The 23,050-nt window shown below is 38.4% G+C and overlaps 2 protein-coding genes across 2 annotated transcripts in view; one reads left to right on the top strand and one right to left on the bottom strand.

Annotated features, from left to right (window-relative positions):
- Positions 1-17,275, top strand: part of BAIAP2L1 (BAR/IMD domain containing adaptor protein 2 like 1) — a 140,756-nt gene extending 123,481 nt beyond the window's left edge. The window contains exons 13-14 of the mRNA XM_069084884.1: positions 12,155-12,195; positions 14,856-17,275. Of these exons, the coding sequence (XP_068940985.1) occupies positions 12,155-12,195; positions 14,856-14,931 (117 nt within the window). The 3' untranslated portion in view covers positions 14,932-17,275. The remainder of the gene's footprint in view (positions 1-12,154; positions 12,196-14,855) is intronic.
- A 506-nt stretch (positions 17,276-17,781) lies between these two features.
- Positions 17,782-23,050, bottom strand: part of BRI3 (brain protein I3) — a 28,619-nt gene continuing 23,350 nt past the window's right edge. Inside the window, exon 3 of the mRNA XM_069084885.1 lies at positions 17,782-18,271. Within this exon, the coding sequence (XP_068940986.1) occupies positions 18,139-18,271 (133 nt within the window). The 3' untranslated portion in view covers positions 17,782-18,138. The remainder of the gene's footprint in view (positions 18,272-23,050) is intronic.

Consider the following 23,050-nt stretch of genomic DNA (forward strand, 5'->3'; position numbering starts at 1 on the left):
TCTAGGGCCAGGGGTAGAGAACCTTTGGCCTCAAGGTGATATGTGGCCTTCTAGGTGCTTGGGTGCAACCTTTTGACTGAGTCCCAAGCTTTAATAGAACAAATCCTTTTATGAGAGAGATCTGTTCTACAAAGTTTGGATTTAGTCAAAGGGCTGCACTTGAGGACCGTATAGGGCCATATATATGTTCCCCACCCCTGTATCTAGGCAGGCTGGCTCCAATCCACACTCTGCAGCCTTGTCTCACACTACATACTTTAGACTGCAGCCAAAGTAAAATAGTCCTGAGCTTCTCCCACCTCTGAACTTTTGCCCACATTTCATCTGGTGAAATCTTACCAGTCAGTCAAAGCCCAGCTAAAACTGTGCCCTCCTGCCTTCTCTGATCTGCACCACTAAAAGTGATAGCAGTAATTTCCCTCCTCTGAACTTTGTATTCATTTCAGCAAACATTTAACCACATGCTTTGCTCAAGGGGCTAAGGATTCAAAAACAAGAAAGAAAATGGCCCATGTAGTCAAGATGCAACATGTAATCAGCATAATAATTGCTAACATTTATATAGTACTTTAAAGATCATTAAAATGCTTTCCAGGGGTTCTCATTTAATCCTCACAACAATCCTGCGAGTATGCCTTCAATAATATTTCCCCTTTTTTTGGTCTTTTTGGAGGGGGGAAGGCAGGGCAGTTGGGGTTAAGTGACTTGTCCAAGGTCACACAGCTAATAAGTGTTGAGTGTCTGAGGCCGGATTTCAACTCAGGTCCTCCTGACTCCAGAGTTGGTGCCTGGAGAGCTAGCTGCCCCAATATTTCCCTCAGGAAACTGAGGCTCAAAAGGATTAGACGCCTATAGTCTCACAGCTCTCAAGTGTCAGGTGGGGTGTCCACAGAATAAGTATAAGATAATTTGAGGAGAAACGCAGAGAGAATGAACAAATAGGGGAATCAAGAAAACCTTCTATAGGAGGCATCCTTTGCGCTCAGCCCTGAAGAAAGATTCTCCTTAATGCCAGAGCCTTCCCTCTGAGGTCACCTTTAATCCCACCATCCCGCCTATGTCCTGTTTGCACATGGTGTTTGGCACACTGTCTTCCCTGTTAGATTGTGAGCCTCTCCAGGGCAGGGAGCATTTTTGCTTTTCTTTGTCTTTCTAGCCCTTAGCACTGGTGCATTATTATGTGCATTTATTAAATGCTTGTTGACATCTAAGACCCTGAGGTGAAAAGGAAGCGTGTCTCAGACACTGGGGTGGAGGTGACAGCTGTGCAGGGACAAAGGTGAAAAATGAATGCCAATTTGGGGGCCTAGTGGGCCAATTTAGCTGGAACATAAGGTGCATGAGAATATATCTGGACTATAGAAAGTTATAGCTAAGTTGTGAAGAGCTTTCAACATCAGTTTCTGTTTTATGAGAAGTCTGTATTTTATCAGATAATAGGGAGCCACTACAGACTTCACCCACCTTAGGAATTAAATCTGTATAGTTTTTTAGTATTCATTTATACTTTTCGTGCAAGAATTATGAATAGGGGAATAACAACAGGGTAAATTTATTCTTTTGGACAATTATTTTGACAAGTATGTGAAGTATGGATTGGAGAGGGAAGAACTTAGGTACCAAGATACCATATAGGAAGCTATTACGATAGTCTGAGTGAGAGATGAGAGCCTAAACCAGGGGAGTGGTTGTCTTAGAGAAAGAGACAAAAATATGCAGTAAATTTTTAAATGAATAAACAGATTATTGGATCTTTGGTTAAAACATTGCCCAGCTGTCTCTGAATTACAATACTCCAAAATATGTACCCAGATTTGGTAAAAAGAAATAATCCAAGTCCCTGGTTGTGGAATTGCTCTATGATACTCTATCCCCAATCCCTGCCCCAGTTTTGGGTAAGTAAGACAATGTTAATGTACCTGGGTATAAGGTCTTAAGGCTTCTGACCTCAAAGTTTTCATGTTAACCCAGTGAAGGAGCATATGCTTATAATGGAGGGTTACATTTGGAGTCATTTAAACTTGCTTTCATTTTACTGATTTCAAAATAAAGAAAGAGAAGGGAAAGTGAAGGAAATTTCTAAATTGAGTAACCTGTTGTTCCAAAGTATAAGGAAGTGATTATTTCAGTTTGGTTAATTATAGCATATAAAGCCATAAGAAGTTCCAAGTTACGTGATTTATGTGGTGTTAGAGCCACTTTCTGGTCACTTAAAAATATAACCTGTCCCCGGATAGTGTCTGAGAGGCCTGTGTGACAGAACAACACTGCCACCTTTTGGACAGTTATCTAAATAGCATGAATACCGAGCATTTGATTAGGAAAAAGCAAAAAAAAAAATTTTTTTGGACAAAACAATATGTAATATATATTACAAGGGGAGGCCAAGTGGCTGAGTGAGTAACAGCACCAGCCCCTGTGTCAGGATGACCTAGGGATCAAATCCGAACTCAGATACTCAGCACCACACCCAGAAATAACTGGCCGTGTAACCTTGGACAAGTTACTTAACCCAGATTGCTTTTAAAAATAAATAAATAAATATATATATATATATATATATATATATATATATATATATTACATATACAAACGCACATGCATACATATATATACATGCACACAATAAAAAGCAGAAATTTGTTTTGCTTGACTATACATTTTGTGATGGGCTTTGGTTGTCAAACTTTCCTCGGTAGTGGAAGGGAGAGAATTTGGACCTGAAAATAAAATTGTTTTTTCTAATGTGTTATTAATAAACACATAGTTAGAATTTAAAAGACTTTATAGATCATCTAAGCAATCCCCTCATTGCATTTAGTACCCTTTTTTTTTAATTGATGTCTTATATATATATATTACAGCAGGAGTATAGCTAGGAATTTTATACCTGCTCTAATTGACATAAAAAGGACCTTTAGTTGGAAGTGGAACGTAGTGGGGAGATGTGGAACCCCAACACCATCCTATGGGGGAAAACAAATGTGAGGACAGCACTAAAACTGCAGCTAGAGAAGCCACCCTTACACACACACACCACAAGAAGATCATTTGGTAGCTTTCTGTTTAAGACTTTACCTTGGCACATAGTTATCAAGAATAAATTGTGAAGAACTTTAAATATTTCTTTCTGTTTTTATTTTGAAGGCTGTATTTTATCATAAAGACAATAGGGAGTTAAAGATTTTTAAGTTGGAAAATGATTTGTGCCTTAGGAATTAAATCTGTATACTTTTTTGGTATTCAAATTGGATTTTTTTCATGCAAGAATTTGAAATAGGGAAATACCAATAGGGCAAATTTATACCTTGGGATGATTATTTTGGCAGTGTAAGGGATGGATTGGAGAAGAAAAGATTAGCCACCAAGATAGCAGCTAGCAAGCTATTAAAATAATCCATCCGGCTGTCTCTTCACAGGAATTTGGCCTCTAAGTAGCTTGAGTACAAGCTAAACTCATACTCCCCACCACCAAATAATTTAAAAAAACTTCCTGTTTGAGCCCGAAGGCATCTTACTTATCATCTAGTCACACCCCTTGGTTGGGGGGAGGGGAGTCTATGTGTAAAAGAGAGAGAATTTGGGTGGGAAAGGACTTCCACAACTACTTAGCCCAACCCGTACTCAAAAGGAATCTCTGCTGTAACATGGCCAACAAGCAATAATTCAACCTCCAGGCTGTCAAGAACTTTAGAGATCCTGACTTGGCTATCCCTCCCAGCTGTGTCATTTAAAAAAATTTATGAACTAACATCTATGTCTTTATCCAAGTCATTACCAGATGGAGAAATTCCCTCCAAAGCACTGAGAGGTTAAGTGACTTACAAAAAAGTAATTTTTTATTAGCTTTGTTGTCAATTATGACATTGTAAAATTATCTTTATTGTCACATTATCATTAACTGGATTACCATACAATCAGTATGGGTCAAAAGGAGAACTTGAACCCAGCTCCTCCAGGCTCTAAGGCCAACTCTCTGTCCACTCTGTATCACTGCCTCTATTTGCATCCAGGTCATTAACAAAGATGTTAAACAGCACAAGATCAAGCATAATTCCATTGAATACTCCACTGTTGATAATGAACCATTAATAACTACTCTATGAGTCTAGCTATCCAATCCATTCTGCACCCATCTAATTGTACTATCATCTAGCCCACATCTGTCAGTCTGCTCCACAAGAATATGGGATATTTTATTAAAAGCCTTGCTAAAATCTAGGTCAACTGTATCCATGGAATTTCCTTTATCAGCAGATTCAGTAATCCCACCAAAAAAGAAAATGAGGTTATTCTGGCATGATCTATTCTTGATGAAAGCCATGCTAGGTCTCTGTAATCACTGCTTCTTTTCTAGGTATTCACCATCTTTTAAAGATTCTGCTCTAAAAAAATGTCCAGGGATCCGAGTCAAGCTCACTGGCCTCTAGTTGGCCAACTATTCTCTTCCCTTTCTTGAAAAGCAGGACATTTGTTCTTCCTAATCTTGTGGGACCTCTCCCATGTTCCATAGTCTTTCATATGTGGCCAGCAGTGGTTCAGCAATCCTAGCTGCCATTTGATTCCACAGTATATAGCAACTTGATTCAGTAAGAGCAAAGAGGAAGTGCTTCCTTACAATCTCCTAACATATCTTAGGTATCAATACCTATTAGTCATTTCTGTTCTGTGATTCCCAGTGCAAAAGCCATTTTTGAGAAAGAAAACAAAATAAGAAATAAGCAGTTAGACCTTCTCTTTGTGATCAGTTATTTTCCCATCAGCTTTGACTTAAGAAGGGAATAATATACACTCAATTGGGTATGGAAATCTGTCCTACCCTGCTGGGAAGTAGGGGTGAAGGAGATAAGAGGGGGAGATAATAGAAGAGAGGGCAGATTGGGGGAGGGGATAATCAGAAGCAAACACTTCTGAAGGAGGGACAGGGTCAAAGGAGAGAATAGAATAAATGGGGGGTGGGATAGGATGGAGAGAAATGTGTAGTTAGTCTTTTACAGCATGACTATTATGGAAGTGTTTTGCGTGACTACACATGTATAACATATCGAATTGCTTGCCTTCTCAATGAGGGTGGGTGGAAAGGGAGGAGGGGAGAGAATTTGTAACTCAAGTTTTAAAAATGAATATTAAAAATTGTTTTTTTGCAACTGGGAAATAGAAACCTACCTTGCCCTATAGGAAAATAGAAAGGGGGGAGGGGAATGACAGAAGGGATGGGCAGATTGGGAGAAGGGGTAATCAGAATGTAAGCCATCGAGGGGGAAGGGAGAGATGGGAAGAAAATTTGGAACTCAAAATCTTGTGGAAATGGATGTTGAAAACTAAAAGTACAAGTTTAATTTTTTTTTTTTAATGAATGTTGAAAATTTAAAAACAAAGTTATCCTGGGAGAAGAGGATGAAAGAAAGGATAATAACTTCATATTCAACTCAACCTGTGCCCTCTGTCTACCCACACACACACACACATATGTATGTATATATTTCCTCCAACTACCTTAATATTGAGTAAGGTCTTATGAGTTACAGATACCATCTTTCCATGTAGGAATATAAACAGTTCAACTTTTATAAGTCCCTTATGATTTCTCTTTCCTATTTAACTTTTTTATACTTCTCTTGAGTCTTGTATTTGAAATTCAAATTCTCTATTCAATTCTGGTCTTTTCATCAAGAGTGATTGAAAGGCCTTTATTTCATTGAATAGCCATTTTTTTTTCCAATGAAGGATTATAATACTCAGTTTTGCTGGGTAGGTGATTCTTTGCTTTAATCCTAGGTCCTTTGACCTCCAGAATACCATATTCCAAGCCCTCTGATCCCTTAATGTAGACACTGCTAAATCTTGTGTTATCCTGATTGTATTTCCACAATACTTGAATTGTTTCTTTCTGGCTGCTTGCAACATTGTCTCTTTGACCAGGGAACTATGGAATTTGGCTACAATATTCCTAGGAGTTTTCCTTTTGGAATCTCTTTCAGGAGGTGACAGATGGATTCTTTCGATTTCTACTTTACCCTCTGTTTCTAGAATATCAGGGCAGTTTTCCTTGATAATTTCATGGAAGATGTTGTCTAGGATATTTTTATTTACCACAACTTTCAGATAGTCCAGTATTTTTAAATTATCTGTCCTGGATCTATTTTCCAGGTCGGTTGTTTTTCCAATGAGATGTTTCACATTGTCTTCTATTTTTTCATTCTTTTGGTGTTGTTTTATGATTTCTTGATTTCTCATGAAGTCAGTAGCTTCCATTTGCTCCATTCTAATTGGGGAGGGGAGGAAAAGGGGGAGGGCAGGGCAATCGAGGTTAAGTGGCTTGCCCAAGGTCATACAGCTAGTTTTTTGTATTAAGTGTCTGAGGCTGGATTTGAACTAAGATCCTCCTGACACCAGGGCTGGTGCTCTATTAACTGCACCACCTAGCCACTCCCCTCCATTCTAATTTTGAAGGAATTATTTTCTTCAGTGAACTTTTGGACCTCCTTTTCCATTTGGTCAATTCTGATTTTTAAGGCATGCTTCTACTCATTGGCTTTTTTAACCTCTTTTGCCATTTGGATTAATCTGCTTTTTAAGGTGTTATTTTCTTCACTGTTTTGGGGGGGGCCTCCTTTAGCAAGCTGTTGACTCATTTTTCATTATTTTCTTGTATCACTCTCATTTCTCTTCCCAATTTTTCCTCTACTTTCTCTTACTTGATTTTCTTCTATGGCCCATGTACAACTCATATTTTTCTTGGAGACTTTGGATGAAAAGCTTTGACTTTGTTGTCTTCTTCTGGTTGTATGTTTTGGTCTTCTTTCTCACCAAAGTAAGATTCTATAATCTGATTTTTTTCCCACTGTTCATTTTCCTAGCCAATTACTTGACATTTTAAATCTTTGTTAAGGTTGGACTCTACTTTCAGTGTGGAGCATGTACTGTCCCAAGCTTTAGGGGTTTTGTGCAGCTGTGTTCAGAGATACTTATAGGGAACTGTAAATTTTCAGTTCTTCCAAGGTGGTATGATCAAAGGAGAGGTGTTTACTCCTCTCCTGACTTGTGCTTTGGTCTATGAGTGACCATAAGCACTCTTTTCTTCCTTGGAACTGTGAGGAGGAGTCCCTCTCCACCACCGCCAAAAGCTCTTCACCCCAGGACTTCGACCCAGATCCAAACCCCCTCTGATCACCTGCTCAATCACCCCACTGTCTATGGGCATAGAGCTCCAGAAGCAGCTGCTGCTGCCACCACACGCCTCTCTCACACAAATCTGACATATCTTTCCTACTGGCCTTCTGAGTTGTCTTTGGCTTTTATGCATTGAGAAGTCTGGAGACTACCACAGCTGCCAGTGATTCAGTCCCCTGAGACCTGCTCCAGGTTTGCTAGGGCCCAGTCTCTGGGGGTGTGGCCCATGCTAGATTGTACGCCTCTCCCAGATCAATACAACAGACCTTTCCTGTGGACCTTCCAGGTTGTCATGGACTGGAAATTTGTTTCAGTCTGTCATTTTGTGGGTTCTACTGCTCTAGAATTTGTTTAGAGTCATTTTTTACAGGTATTTGGAAGGGTTTGGGGGAGAGCTCAAATAAATCCCTACTTTTACTCTGCCATCTTGGCCCCAATATAACTTTTTAAAAATAAAGACTTTTTGTTATCCTTAGCCACTCTCACCTGCCTTAACTCATTCTGTGTTTGAGAGTTCCTGACAGTATTTATAAGACTATGCCACACTTTTATATTCATCCTCTTACCTGGTCTTGTTTTCATCTTCTGTGAATTGCTTTTGAAAATCTAAATTGGTTGGTCCTGTACAGCCACATCATTTTCTCTCCTCCCTCACTCTCTCCCTCTCCCTTTCCCTCTCCCTCTCCGTCTCTCTCTCATTTTCAGTTGCATTGATGTATTTTGTATTTTGTTACAAATATCTACAGATTACTCCTGCTTCATGAGCAGTCTACTATAACAAAGCTAAACAGTTAGGTAAAACTGATTCACCTTATGTGAATGTTGAAGCAACATTTCATACCTACAGCACCTCCCCCTCACCCAGTTTTTAAAAATTAACAGAAAACTATTTTCTCTCCCTCCTATCTCCTACCCCATGGGGGAAAGGAGGTGAAAAGGGAAAAAAAGTAGATTTCTTATAACAAATATGCATGGTCAAGCAAAAGTTTCCCCCAATGGCTATACGCAAAAATACATGTCTCATTCCAAACCCTAAATTCATCAGCTCTCTCTAATAGATAGCATATTTCATTATCAATTTTCTAGAATCATGAATAGTCATGGTACTGGCCATAGTTCTTTTTTTTTTGCTTTTTGGAGGGCAGTTAGGGTTAAGTGACTTGCCCAAGGTCACATGGCTGTTAAGTGTGGATTTGAACTCAGGTCCTCCTGACACCAGGGCCGGTGCTCTACTCACTGCACCACCTAACCGCCCGGGTCATAGTTCTTAAAATTTTTAAAGTTGTTTGTTTTCAGTGTTGTTATTATTTAAGTTGTTCTGGTTCTTCTAATTTCGCTTTTCATTCATTTATAAAAGTCCTCAAAATTGTTCCTTTCTATAACATATAAATTATTCTTCTTGTTTCTCCTTTCTGCATCAATTCATCTAAATCTTTCCAACATCATCTATTTCCTCTTTTTTTTTTTCTTTTGGAGGGCAATTGGGGTTAAGTAACTTGCCCAAGGTTACACGGCTAGTTTTTTTGTGTGGGTGTTAAGTGTCTGAGGCCGGAACTGAACTCAGGTCCTCCTGACTCCGGGGCCTGCGCTTTACTCACTGCGCCACCTAGCCGCCCCTATTTCCTTATTTCTTCCACATTCATGTTACCACAACTTATTCAACCACTCCTCAACTGTTGCACATCCTCTTAGTTTGTTTTTTGCAACCACAAAAAGCTACTATAAATATTTTTCTCCATAAAAAACCTTTTCCCTCTTTGGAGTATAAATGCCTATCAGTAGTATAGCTGGGTAAAAAATCTGATTTCCCAATACCAAGGTTGCAGGTGTAGTATGCCCAGATTTCTTCCCCCTCTATCACAAGCTTGAAGAGAAAGTAATCACTTCTCCCAGGGTTCACATCATTTTTTTTCCTTTTTTGGACAGGGGAAAGGCAAGGCAATTGGGGTTAAGTGACTTGCCCAAGGTCACATGACTAGTAAGCATTAAGTGTCTGAGGCCTGATTTGAATTCAGGTCCTCCTGACTCCAGGGTCAGTGCTCTATTCACTAGGCCGCGTAGCTGCCCCATGTTTCACATCATTTCAACCACAGTGATCAGTTCTTTTTCAATGAGAACAGCTTATAATGCTGTTTTACTTTTAGCTGAGAGAGAACTCTGAACATTTCCTGGATAATTGAAGGCTTTCTCCCTCCCGCCCCCCCCCCCCCCATCAGTACTCTATAATTCCAGACTTGTGATACTTTCCAAAAAACATCTATTTCCTCAAGGTGGTTTGCATTACACTCTAGCTTTACAGTCCAACTCTCACAGCTATATAGTGCTACTAAAGAAAGCCATAGGGACCTTTGTCAGCAAGGTGATATCTCTGTTAGTATGCTATCCATATTTGCCATCGCTTTTCTTCCAAGGAGCAAGCATCTTTTAATTTCATGGCTATAGTCAGTCTACAGTGATCTTTGAGCCCAAGGATATAGAAATCTGACACTGCTTCCATTTCTTCCCTCTCTATTTGCTAGGAGGTGATGGGACCAGTTGATAAGATCTTAGTGCTTTTGATGTTAAGCTTCAATCTTTTATACTTTCTTCTTTCACCTTCATTTCACTTTCTGCCATCAGACTGATATCATCTGCATGCCTGAGAGTGTTGATATTTCTCCTGGCAACCTTAATTGTGGCTTTTGATTCATCCAGCCCGGCATTTCACATGTGTACTCTGCATTTAAGTTAAATAAATAAGACGACAGTATACGATTGTATATACAGTATACAGTCTTAAACCAATCAGTTGTTTCATGTTGAGTTCTAACTGTTGCTTCTTGGCCTGCATACAGGTTCCTCAGTAAACAGATAATATGATCTGACACTCCCATCTCTTTGAGAACTTGCTATATTTTGTTATGATCCTTAAAGTCAAAGGCTTTACTTAGTGTAGTCAAATGAAGCAAAAGTAGACATTTTCCTGGAACTCCCTTGTTTCTCCATAATTCAGTGAATGTTGGCAATTTCATCTCTAGTTCCTCTGCCTTTTCAAAAAACTAGCCTGCTCTTCTGGTAATTCTTGGTTTACATGTTGCTGAAACCTACCTTACAGAATCTTTAGCATAACCTTGCTAGCATGTGAAATGAGTGCAGTTGTTCAGTAATTTGAACATTCCTTGGCATTGCCCTTCTTTAGGATTGGGACATAAACTGATCTTTCCAATTCAGTGGCCACTATTGAATTTTCCAAGCTTCGTGGCATATTGAGTGCAGCACTTTAACAGTATCATTGTTCAGGATTTTAAATAGTTCAGCTGGAGTTACATCACCCCCACTACGGTTGACTCCACCAGGATGTCTAGTTCTAGATCCGTAAGGACAACATCTTGGTTATCAGATTTTATCTCTCCTTTTTGTGTGTGTGTGCTTTTTGTAGGGGCAACTGGGGTTAAGTGACTTGCCCAAGGTCACACTGCTAGTTTTTGTGTTAAATGTCTGAGGTCACATTTGAATTCAGGTCCTCCTGATTCCAGGGCCAATGCTGTATTCACTGCGCCACCTAGCCGCCCCTTTTTGAAATTATTTTTCTTTCTTTCTTTTTTTTGGGGGGTGGAGGGGCTGTTATCTCTCCTTTCTATTCTCTGGAATTCAGAGCTGTAGCCCCAGGGCAAGGCTCAGTACCTACTGAGGAATTAACATAAATCCTTTAGGCTCATTGATATCTTTTCAAAATGGAAAATTTAGTTTTATCTTCTACCTTCCAAAACTCCTTATCTAGCTATTCCCCAGCCTCAGTCATTCCAAATGCAGCTGCAAGTTGTCCTCTGGAGTTCTGCACCCTCTTGAAAAGCCATAGGTTTTGTTAGCTTAACTTTTACTTTGATAAGGATCTTTTCTTAAGCCCCAGAATCTTAATATACACCTACAATCACCAGATGAGTCCATAAAGAAAATAGATCAATTGTCCCCAAATCCTATGGCTCATGTAGAATTTCATCTTCATTGGAATCTATGGAAGGAAGGAAAGTAACCTCATATAAGGTCCGGAATTCTCCTGGCTAGAAAACCCTGTACCCCCCCCCCCATAACTGCAGGGTATTCTTTTGATACCAAAGGAAGAGGCTGGGTATCTCCAGATTGATTATAGGTATTAGTTTAATCACTCGTTATAAACAGGGGCAATCTTTGGTCTGGGGCTGCAGCCAGATAGTTTAGTGGATCCCCACAAAGAACCCCAAAAATCCTATGGTAATTATGACTTGGGCTCAAATTCCACCTCTGACACTAACTATGAAACCATGGACAAGTAATTTTACTAAAGTCAGAAAAATTGTAAAATGGGACCTCTAGTACTTTAAAGGTTTGTTGTAAGGCTCAAATAAAATACTGTATGTAAATCACCTTGCAAACTCTCAAGTTCTAAATATATGTCAATTATTATCTTAATTTAAAATTGCAAATAGATCTTGCTATGAATGTTCCTCGGTGGAGAGGAATGTTTTAAAACATCTGGAGCTTCTAAATTGATGTTTATTTGCATTTAAGGAAAACTTAATTAAAATGCTTCTATTTTTACTATTAAAATTGTTATGCTTGAATGAGACAAAAAAAATTTTTAGGCATGGCAAATGCATGGGTTTATTTTGCTTAATTATACTTCTTTGTTAGAAGGATCATGTTTTTTTCCTTTTTTATTGGGGGAGTGAGGAGTATTAGTGATAATGGCCAAAAAAGAAAGAAAAGAGTGTCATTGAAGCACCTTTAAAAATGCATAGGACAGAAGGAAATTCAGAAACAGACAAGTTTCAAACAGCTCTGAAACTAATATGCTAAAAAGTTTTTTAAGCAAGCTATATATTCTAGAGATTCATGCTTCCACATATAATCCATTTTCTGTTTTACTTTGTATATGAGAATATTCCCTCCATGTGTGTATTAAATTCAGAATAAGTTTTTTAATTGTTGTGATATTAATAACTTTCATCTTCTTTCTTTGCAGAAGCCAGATACAAATGGAATAGCAAAGCCTCCCTTTCTAAGGTATTTAATTTTATCTCAGCACTCCAGTCTGCTGCTATTTTCCACTGTGAACACAGGCACTTTACTCAGTGATTACAAATATATACATACCCCTAGCCCTGGGCATCTATCTTGCGAATATTACTTATCAGGAGACATACATAAGACTATGGATGGATGGCTGAGTCCAGAGCTCTCCTTGCTACTGGAAAAACTAAAGGACATGCCACACCAGTGAATCAGTGGCTTTATCCCACTATATGTGTTGCATCTCCCATTAAAATGCAAGAAAACTCCTTCAACACAGGAACTGTTTTGTTTTTGTACTTAATATACTAAAGCACTACACGTTTTCTAATTGATAAAGCATCAAAGGACAATGGCACATTACCATCCTCAGTCATCTTGACTTTTGTCCTGCCAATGGACTATGTTGACTCTGGAAGAGAGAGTGTGTGAGGCTGAGGACTTTATGCAACTCTGCCCAACTTAAATCTAAGTCAACACATCACCCTGTGATATCATTGGTCTTCTTCGAAAATGAAGAACAAACATCAACAATATTTTCTATAGAGCAGAATTTAGTATGAGGCAGTTCCATCTTGAAACCTCTTCAAAGTAGGGCTAGTAAAAGGACTGTTAGAGAAATTCCACCTATAAAGTATGAACCCAGGGATGGTCCTGGTATATTGTTTGTATTGTATTCATTAAGAAGGTACTCTGGGGGCAGCTAGGTGGTCCAGTGAAAAGAGCAACAAGCCTGTTATCAGGAAGACCTGCATTCAAATGTGGCCTCACACTTGACGCTTAACTAGCTGTGTGACTTTGGGCAAGTCACTTGACCCCAACTGCCTTGCCTTCCCTCCCTCCCTCAAAAAAAAAAAAAGAGGTACTGTGCATTCTAAAAAGAATATAGTGGAGAGTTCTGGATTTAGAGTCAAGAAAAACCTAAGTTCCAGTAAACCTCGGACACTTCTGATGTCTAACTACAGTGAGTCATTTCACTTTATTATTATCAAAATAACCACAGTATAGGTTTCATTAGAAGGGACTAGGTAGAGGTCTTCTAGTCCAAACTCTCACTTTTTACAGATTAAAAAAACCTAAGAATCAGAGAATTATGAGACTGGTACAGCTTTATACAGCCAGCAGAGCCAGGTTTCCAAGCAGGCTCCTTGGATTCCAAATCATGCTGCTGTGTTTACCCCCAAGGCAACATGGCATAATGGATAGTAGACTTGGCTTTGGAATCATGAAGACTCAGATTCAAGTCTTGCCTGGGACATCTACTGAAGACTAATGGGCTTAATCTCATTGCCCCAAGGCAGTTCTCTGCGTTAATTTGCAGCAGTCCTCAACACAGTATCTAACTGGATTTCTTTGGAATTGTTGTCCTTTGCATTCCTATGTATTTTATTTTAGGCATTTAAACATTTTGAGAAAGGGGTCCATAGGCTTCACCAGACTGATAAACATGGGATCCATTATACAAAAAAAAAGTTAAGAACCCTTTATTTATGGTGTTTGTAGTTTCCACACATATAATTTTATAGAATGATTAAATCACAGATCTGGAATGAGTATTTTTCTTCTCATATATAATGGACTCAAGGTACAGAATGTGACATATCTTTTGGACATAGCCAATGTAGGAATTTTGCTTGACTATACATTTGTATTTTTTTTTTTAATGGCAAGGGAAAGAGGTAGGACAGAAATACTTTTAGTTTAAAAAAAATGTTAAATGCCATTAAATGAAATAATATTGAGTGATTTGTAAATCCCACTGAAGTGCTATATAAAATACTAGCTGTTATTCTCATCATGGCTGAAAGTTTGTGTGTAGTTTCATTTGATTGCTGACACAATAGCATACAAAAGAAGATTCTGATGTAAGAAAGAAATGTGGCCCTGGCCAGAGCACTGGCCCTGGATTAGGGAGGACCTGAATCCATATCTAGCCTCAGGCATTTGCCACTAGCTGTGTGACCCTGGGCAAGTCACTTAACCCAGGACTGTCTCACAAAAAAAGGAAAGAAAGAAATTTGATAGTGAGCTAAAATCAACTAGCTGTTTCTTTGTTACTCCTTGTACTAAGACAGACCCTAATACCTATCACTCTCTATCACTGTTCATGAGAGCGAGCTCTCCTGGTCTTGCTGTACCACAATTTGCACCTTAGTGAATCTACCCCGTTTCCTACAGGATGACATCTTCATGTGAAACCCATGGAAACAGTGCAAGATATACTTGTTTCATTTGTGTCAAAATAATTTAATCTTAACATTGATGTTAAATTGTGGTTTCTTTGGGGAGATAAAAACTAAGTGTATCATTAGAAGTGATAGGATGCACCATTTCAGTTTTCATTACTATACATGCAGAATTTACATTAAGTGCAAGGGAGTTAGAAATGTAATTTCTTAAAAGTTAAATATCAAGGGGCAGCCAGGTGGCACAGTGAGTAAGAGTCAGGAGACCTGGGATCGGTTCCAGCCTCAGATACTTCACACCCACACATACACAAAAAAAACTGGCCATGTAACCTTGAGCAAGTTACTTAACCCCAATTGCTTAAAAAAAAAAGTTAAATATTAGTTCAAGTTGTCAGAGCTAACAGTCGAACATCTCTGTAGCTTTTCTTCAGTAACTGGTTCTATGTTTTTTTTCTTGGTCCACAGTGGAGAAAATCCTTTTGCTACTGTGAAACTCCGGCCAACAGTGACAAATGACAGGTCAGCACCAGTAATTCGATGAATGAGTCAAGAAAGTAATACCCATCATCATCCCTCGTGTAAACTATGTGTTTGATATTATGATTATCTTGTTTAACATCTGCTTTCATTGTATAGGAATGGAATATAACAAAGGTTTTTCCAGTTTTCAATGAATCTGTTAAATTAAGGAAATCATAATTGCTCATAAGATTTGAGAGCTCACTTCTGTCTTTAAGTGAACATAATATATTGTAATAGCCACCACAATTAATAACTTAAATGTTTTCTTGTTCATCTGTTTGGCAAACCAATACTGTTCTACTGATTCTCTTTGGGGGTTGTAGCACTCTTTTTTAAATGCATAATTTTATAGAAATAAACAATTGTCTTTGCTTTCATGCTATCTGCATCCCAGGTGCAGAAATTACTCTTTTGCTTCAAGGTTAAACATGTGCTATATGAGAATAGCACTGTATTTCATGGATTTGCATCATGCACAGATAAATTATTTGTGCTGACTTAGACTGTTAAGATACCATTTCAAATTGTAAAGTTGTTTTTTTTTAACTTAAATTTTTATTTTTTAAAATCAAAGCATACAAACCCCAAATACACTGTAAAGGGGCATCTACCTCCCTTTCCTAATAGTCATACTCAATCTTGGGAGAAATCATCCTCATCACACATATAATTTTTAGAACCATTCTTCCTAAGAAATGACTTAAATTTCAAAATAATATAATGTGTAGAGTGCACGTTGAGATTCTTGTACTATACCATGTTAAATAAATCTACAATGATGCACAAAAAAAATGCCACAGTATAAGATTTATCTAAATATTCATTACTAAACATTCATTAATGATCTGTCTATTCTACTGGGTTCCCACCATGAATATACTCTTTGAACACAGGTTTCTCCATTTTAAAGGGGAGGAATATGCTTGCCCCAAATACCATTTATTAATAGATTACTGCTTTGGTCAGTCTTCAATAATGAGATTATCTTGTTGTGTTGGGTGTTACTGTGTTTCATTTGAGATAATTGGAACCTCCAGAATTCTATGCTTTCAGTTAGTTTCATCCAAAACTCAACAGGGTAATAAACAGGTGTCTAACCTGAAGCCCACAACACTCCTGGGAAATATGGTTCAAACCAGATTAAAATTTAATTGGGAAATATTTAACAAAGTAAATATAAATGCCATCAGTATGTCATCCTGGCCCATAGGAATCCTCATGTACAGGGCATGTATGGGGTTAACAGCCTCATTTCTATTTGGATTTGATAGAACTGGTGTAGGTAGCCAAAGTTCAACTCTTTCTTCCCTAATTTCCCAAAGCCCACTCCAGGGGCTACTGCGGAATGCCATTCTCCCCTTATAAGTGAATGGGGGGGGGGGGCGGAACAGGGAGGGAAACACAACCTAACCTACCACCTGCATGTGTTGCTGTTGCTACTCACATTTAAGCCAAGCTATGTCCCTGTTTTTATTTTTTCCAGGTTGCATAAACACAAATTTTAAAAGGACAAATGTAACCTTCATTTTTTTAAGCTTCAGTTATTAGAGGTCAAATGCAAGCAAAAGTACATGTAAAAAACTGCATTCTATACATCAGCTATCCCAGTCTCCTACTATGTGTTTAGGAAAGGTCATCCTCCTCTCAGCAGCTTGTAGGATCTGTAGCTCTGGTAACCTGGCTACTAGCAGAGAAAAGCTCATATAACATAAAGCTGCTTGAGGATAGTTAAGTCCATAGCTCCCCTGGTACTACTGTATCCAAACAGAAGAACTTCACGTTTACATTAGACATAGCCTTAGGACCTCCATTCCCTGGAATGGAAGCTTTGGTTCTTCCTTGAACAGTTATCTTAAATGCAATAACTGTCATGTGAACAAGCAACACCATGGGTGGAGGCTTCATGTCCACCAAGTCTCTGGAAAACATCCATTCTATACAAGATGGAAGGAAATCAAAGTGCATTTAAGAAACAGACTGACCTTTAAAAATATCTAGACGTTTAACAGCTAACATGCCAAGCATGCACACAGAAGAGAATTGAAAAGGAAGGGTTGAGGGGAGGGGACAGGGTAGAATAACACCATTGGATCATTTTGTTTCTCCCCCATGCCTACAATCAATCTTAGAAGGCACTGAGGTAGTGAACTTGCAGTTTTCTAGTCTACTACCTTTGCTATATAGTTTAGAGGAATACCTATGCCTGCCTGTCACCTTAACTATCTACCTCACCAGGATGTTGTGAGGAATTTACTACTCAGTTTGGATTTTAAAAATCTGTAAAGTTATATTCTGCATGAGGTTATATGCCACATAAATTTCAAGATATTGCCGTTTAATAAAAACTCCAATTCAAACATTCATTTTTGTTCAGCTGATTTGTTATATAAGTTGGTCCTAATACCCAACTCTGCCACTTTCTTGCTTTATGTCACACTAATAGGAGCCACCTCTCATCTGCACAGTGAGATTGAATTATATGACTTAAAGTTTCTTCTTGTCCTACATCAATGATATAGTCTGTGAAATAATGTCTAGCCAAAGTTACATATATTTTTAAAACCAACCAGTGTACAAGAAGCATAATTGATGTATGTGTTCCAGAAGATGCAGCTGTATTATTAAAGTTAATACTGTTAAACCAGTAGGGTGTTTTTGGATAAGTGGAATAACTTTACTGAAAGATAGTTTTTGTCTTTAGAAAACCAAGCTAAGTAACCAAAGTTCTTCTCTTGTACTTTTACGTATGTTACATATATTTGAAAGATGAATTCAAATTCATTTTTCAAAACATGTCCAACATTTGGGTTATACCCAGTTTTACCAGGGAGCACTGCGCCTGATTTCACAGCAATGACTGAAGTCAGAGTTGAGGTGAGTTAACTTTATTTTTAAAAAATATACAGAAGTGACAATGTGCAAACATCAAATTAAGCAGGACCAGTTAAAATAGTATGAACCTCATTTATAAAAACAGCATTTCTCAATTTGCACAAAGTGAAAACTGCACAAAAAGAAGCTGTGTCTTAAATCAGAGTTGTAATTAACCTTGAAAGCAAGTTTGCTTTTTTTCCATATTCTGCAAACCACAAGCCCATGAAACACTGGCTATCCCACCACACTTTGCAAAACAGTTCTGATGCTTGATCAAATAAAGCTATTATACAAGACATTTACATTAGAAAAAGAAAAGTGGGGATAGGAAAGCTGGGTTGTGTTGTTCCATTTAAAAATAAACCACTCCACAATTCGGACATTTTTGCCTTCTCAAAGCAAAACAGCAGATAAATCCAATGGGAAAGAAGAGAATGGCCAAGAGGATACCTAGGCAAGTGAAGGACTCTTCCAAAACACCAACTCTGTTGAGGGAAAAAAAAAAAAAAGTTATACATACATTGTAAGACAGTTTAAGAGTATTGTTGGGAACTTGCTATAACTTCCTTCAGGATAAAAACAACCATTTTATGATGGAGAAACTAAGGCTCAGATCACTTATTTGACTGCTTCATCTACTTTCTCTTATCTGCCACAGTAAATGGACATAAGGTTTACAATTTAACAGCTACCACATATTCAAAGGAAGAGAAGTAAAAAGGGAGCCTTTATTCATAAGGATAGTTCATTTGGTACAAAGACAATTTCGTGTTACTGTACCATACTGTAGGCTATTTACAAAAAAATATCTATAGCCTTCAGTTTAATAGCTATGTTTCAATCAAAAGGAAAACCACCCGAAAAGGTAACAATGACTTCATAACTGGGGGGTGAGCGGGAGGTTAGGGTGAGGACCCACAAATATTTTTATTCACTGGCCATAAAATTCATCTCATTCCTCTGCATAAACCAAGACCCAGAAGAATAGGGAAAAGGCAAGAACTTGGACATAAAGTACGTATCAGATACTATATTCTATGTAACTTTAGTACTAAAACAAAGCTGATGTTTTTGCAAAATCCAGACTACCAATTAAAGAGAACGAAGCACACTCAGTATTTCACATGGATCATGAACAAGTTTTATATACAAAAACAATCTTCCTTCCAGAAGGGAAGGGAAAATGAAGAAACTTAAATAAATCTTTCCTTCCAGGCCAGGAAATGCAATGCAAAGTCTTCTGTAACTGCAAACTATGTGGTTTCTTGTAAAGAATTTTACATGTTTCCCACAGTCGAATGTTAAGACTGCATTGGTCACTACATCTGGAAGGCCAGTTTCCCAAGAAAGCTTAGCTCTATTTTTAATGAGTGTGGTGCCCTGAAATTTCCTGCAAGAATTTCACCTACATAATGAGCAACTGTTTGTTGTGAAGTGAATGGAGTTACCAAGAGTCACCTCTGTCTATAGGATAAGTAGGTAAATGCCACTAACGTTGCAGCTGTTCTCCAGTTTCTAGACAGATTCAAACTTTAAAACAACTGTTTAAATGAGTTCCAAGTTAGTTACTATCCAATAATATCTCGCCAACCAGGCTTCCTGGACAAGGTTCTCTCCCTCCAATAAGACAAGCAGGTAAAAAGAAAGTGAGAAACAAAATTAAATGGCATCCTCGGTCCCTGAACAAACCACTTCTACCACTGTTTTACTATGAGAATCGACTGGAAGAAGAATTAATTGTGAATAAGGAAAAAATTGTAACTAAAAATCAAAGTTAAATCTCTGAAGAAATAAATGCCACGACTGCTGCTTCACATAACAATCATCTCTCTACCCCACACTCCACCCCTGCCCTTTCCTAATTTAAAGCTATTGTCACATTGTTACCCTACCTGGTCCCCAGTTTAAGTTTGCCTCATTCTTGACAGTCAGGAAACCAGGGTTGTTGTCCCAGGTCAGACCTTGCCTATCTGCATGAGCTATCTATGGCCCTTCCAGTGCTAAAAATGCCATAATTATGCAAAAGAATTCTCCCTGATCTGGGTCAAAGCAAGACTTGATGTTGACAGCTACAGGGACCCCACTCAGAAAAGGCAGAAAAGCAACCTCATTCTAATCCACTTGGTCTGGATGGAACCTTACAAGAGCTTAAAATATGTATTATTATATTCCCCTGATACCTGGGTGTAATAAACCTTGTCCTTGAGTCAGGGAAACAGATCAGGTGCATGCCACAGGCTTTCAAAAACATGTCATTTAGCCGTGGTATCCTCTCTCTTTTTGTTTGGCAGGACATACAGCCTTTCTTTTAAAGGGGAATTTTTTTTTTTTAGTTTTGAAAAGGTTTTTTTATCCCAGAAATAACAGGTGTAATTTCTTTTTTTTTTTTTGAGCACTTAATAAGATTAATGTATGCTGTGGTCAATTTCTACATTCCCCAGATAACTTCTGTTCTAACTTAAAATGTCAAATATGCCCTTGTCTCCCCTTCCTCAAAAAACCCTCAAGTCATCTATCATCCATCCCCACCTATAATTACATATATCCACTAACAAGTCCTTTTATATGTAAAACAAAACAAAAAAATGGGAGTGATATTCTGATGCCCCATTCTAGAGCTGAGTATAGGCAGGTCCCACCTAGCTGGAAAACCTTCAGGTCTGCTCAAACCAAGTCTTACCCAAAAAAGAGTAGTTCAAATCAGGAGTTCTTAATCTTCTTTGTGCATCAAGGGTTGGGGCCCTTCCCACAATCAAAATACAAAGATTTCAGAGGAAATCAATTATATTGAAATTAATGGCATTTTTTCCCATGCAAGTCTAATAACAGAACTCTGTATTGTTCATGTATTTTTGTTTAATGGGAAGATCTTTCCCGTCTATTAATAGGTCCATCTGACCTGCTTGAGTCACATGGAAGCCTGAGTCACATGAGTCAGTGGTGGTAAGAGGCGTGCCACATGGATAGAGCAGGAAGGGTGGAGCAGAGCCCAGAGGAAGCTGGTCAGAGCAGTTGAAGCTGAGGGAGAGAGAGGCAGAGCTGTGAGTGTTCATCATGGGAAAGCACTAGCAGGGGGAAGAGGCAGTGTCCCCTGCACAGTCAATGTGTATAGATTTCTTTGTTGCTATGATGGATTTGGCTTTCTGGTGTTGAGATTGGGCTTTCTGATGTTTGAATAAATGTTTTGGTTCTGTCTTCCATGTGAAGTCTGTTATATTTTGCAATTCAGAATTATACCGGCATATTCATAGCTACCATAGGCACTGTGAATATTTTATTGGCGCTACAAACTCTTAGAAGTCTGTGGATCCCAGGTGAAGAGCCCCTGATCTAGATGGCAATTGGTTTAATTTTTTTGTCCACTACAATTCATAGAGTCAGTCTACCTAGGACTATATAGGACAGTCTACCATGCGTATTAAAGTATGCATGGATTGGATGCTGCTGGTGGAAATCTGTGATCTAGTCTTAGCTATACCACTAACTGAAACTACAAGCAAGTCACCAACACTACAAGCCTCAGTTTCTCTATCTGTAAAACTAGGGGGTTGGACTACAGAGGCCAAACAACTAGCCTAAGGAAATATAATTAGCCACAGAGGCAAAACTCAACCCAGGCCTCCTGCTCCAAAGTACAATGTTTGCATTTAACACCTCCATTCAACTTCTCCCCAAGTTGCTGTGACCTAAGACTTTGAAAGGGATAACTTCTAAATGGAAACTCAAAGTATCAGCACTGGATCTCAAGTAAAACACACTACAATAATGCAACTTCAAAGGTCAAACTCTCCCTTGGGTGAGGAGGGAGAGTTTGATTGGATAAGCCCAAAAGCAAAAAGCACTTCTGCCAACTCCCTAATTTCACTTGTGAAATATTGCACAAGTACACTCTGACCATCCACCATTGCCTACGGAAACCAGTCGTTCCACTGGGTGACAGGGAAAAGGAGGATGTACACATGTTCCTCTTCAGAACTATTATGAAAACAACATGACATCAAGAGTAATGACTCAGATTTTCTCTATGTACTATTCTATAGATTTCATAAAGGAAGTTACACATCTGACTGTCCAGTAATAGCCCTATTGGTCCACACACTCAACTGGTAAGTCCAACCAAGGTTTTATGGGTTCAATCTCCAAAGTGATCACTCCTCTTCAGAATTTGTCTCATAGCAAAAGATTATCTTTCAAAAGGCCCATGGTTTGGGAGAAGAGATGTAGGGGGTGCTTTTGAGAAGACAGCTCCCTCTCACCTCCCCATCAGGGAAAATAACTCAAAGAGCACATTCAACAAATGATGACTCAGTAATATTCCCTACAATACAATCCATGTATTTACACAGGTTACATCATGAGCTCCTTGAGAATAGGGACTTCTGCCTCTTTTTGTGTCCCCAACACTTAGCACAGGGCCTGGCATATAGTAAACACTTAATAACATTTACTAACTGACTCATCCTGTGATATTCAACAGTATAAAAACAAATTCAGTCATGACCTGACAAGAGCCTTAAAAACTTAATTATCATGAGCTGGGTCTCAAATTACAATTACAAATTTAGCTTACTGGGGAAAAAAGAATTCAGTTTTATCTTACCAAACATAGAAATCATATTCTGGTTTAAAATGTTAAACTTCAGTAGCAAAGATCCAGGTAAATCAAAGGATCCACACCTCCCTCCCTTCAACACTCAACCCAGGTAAGGCATCCTCTGCATTAAGTACTCCTTGCCGTATGAGCGAGTTTTAACAAAATGACAATATTAATAACTAGCCAATTTGGGCTAGAGGATGGAAACTGCTGGGATAGAGAAGACTCACTTTTCTATCATTTTAAGGTTTACAATAATACAAATGGCCAAGTAATAATATCACGATTTTACAGAAGGGGAAATGTAAGACTGAAAATATGATTAAGTGACTTCTACAGTCACAAAGCTCCTCAGGATAAAAGTCAGAATTCAAGCCTACACCTCCTGACTCCAAATCCGGATTCTCCCTTCTCAGTGGGTGGACAGAAGCTGTGTGGGGTAATCCACAGAGTGGGGAAATAGGGGTTTGAATCTTTCCTCAGATATTTAATAGCTGTGCAACCCTGGGCAAATCATTAAACCTATGAGCCTCAATTTCAAATAAAATAATGAGCTTTGCAAATGTTAAAGCCTACAGAAATATAAGCTTTTTTCCACAGCAAACACTTATCAAGTACCTACTGTTAATGTGCTGTTCAAGGGACTAGAAACACAAAGATAAAAATAAAA

This window comes from Petaurus breviceps, unplaced genomic scaffold, assembly GCF_028583685.1.
Source record: "Petaurus breviceps papuanus isolate PSGF00001 unplaced genomic scaffold, PetGlider_PUasm1.0 175, whole genome shotgun sequence".
NCBI classification, from domain to species: domain Eukaryota; kingdom Metazoa; phylum Chordata; class Mammalia; order Diprotodontia; family Petauridae; genus Petaurus; species Petaurus breviceps.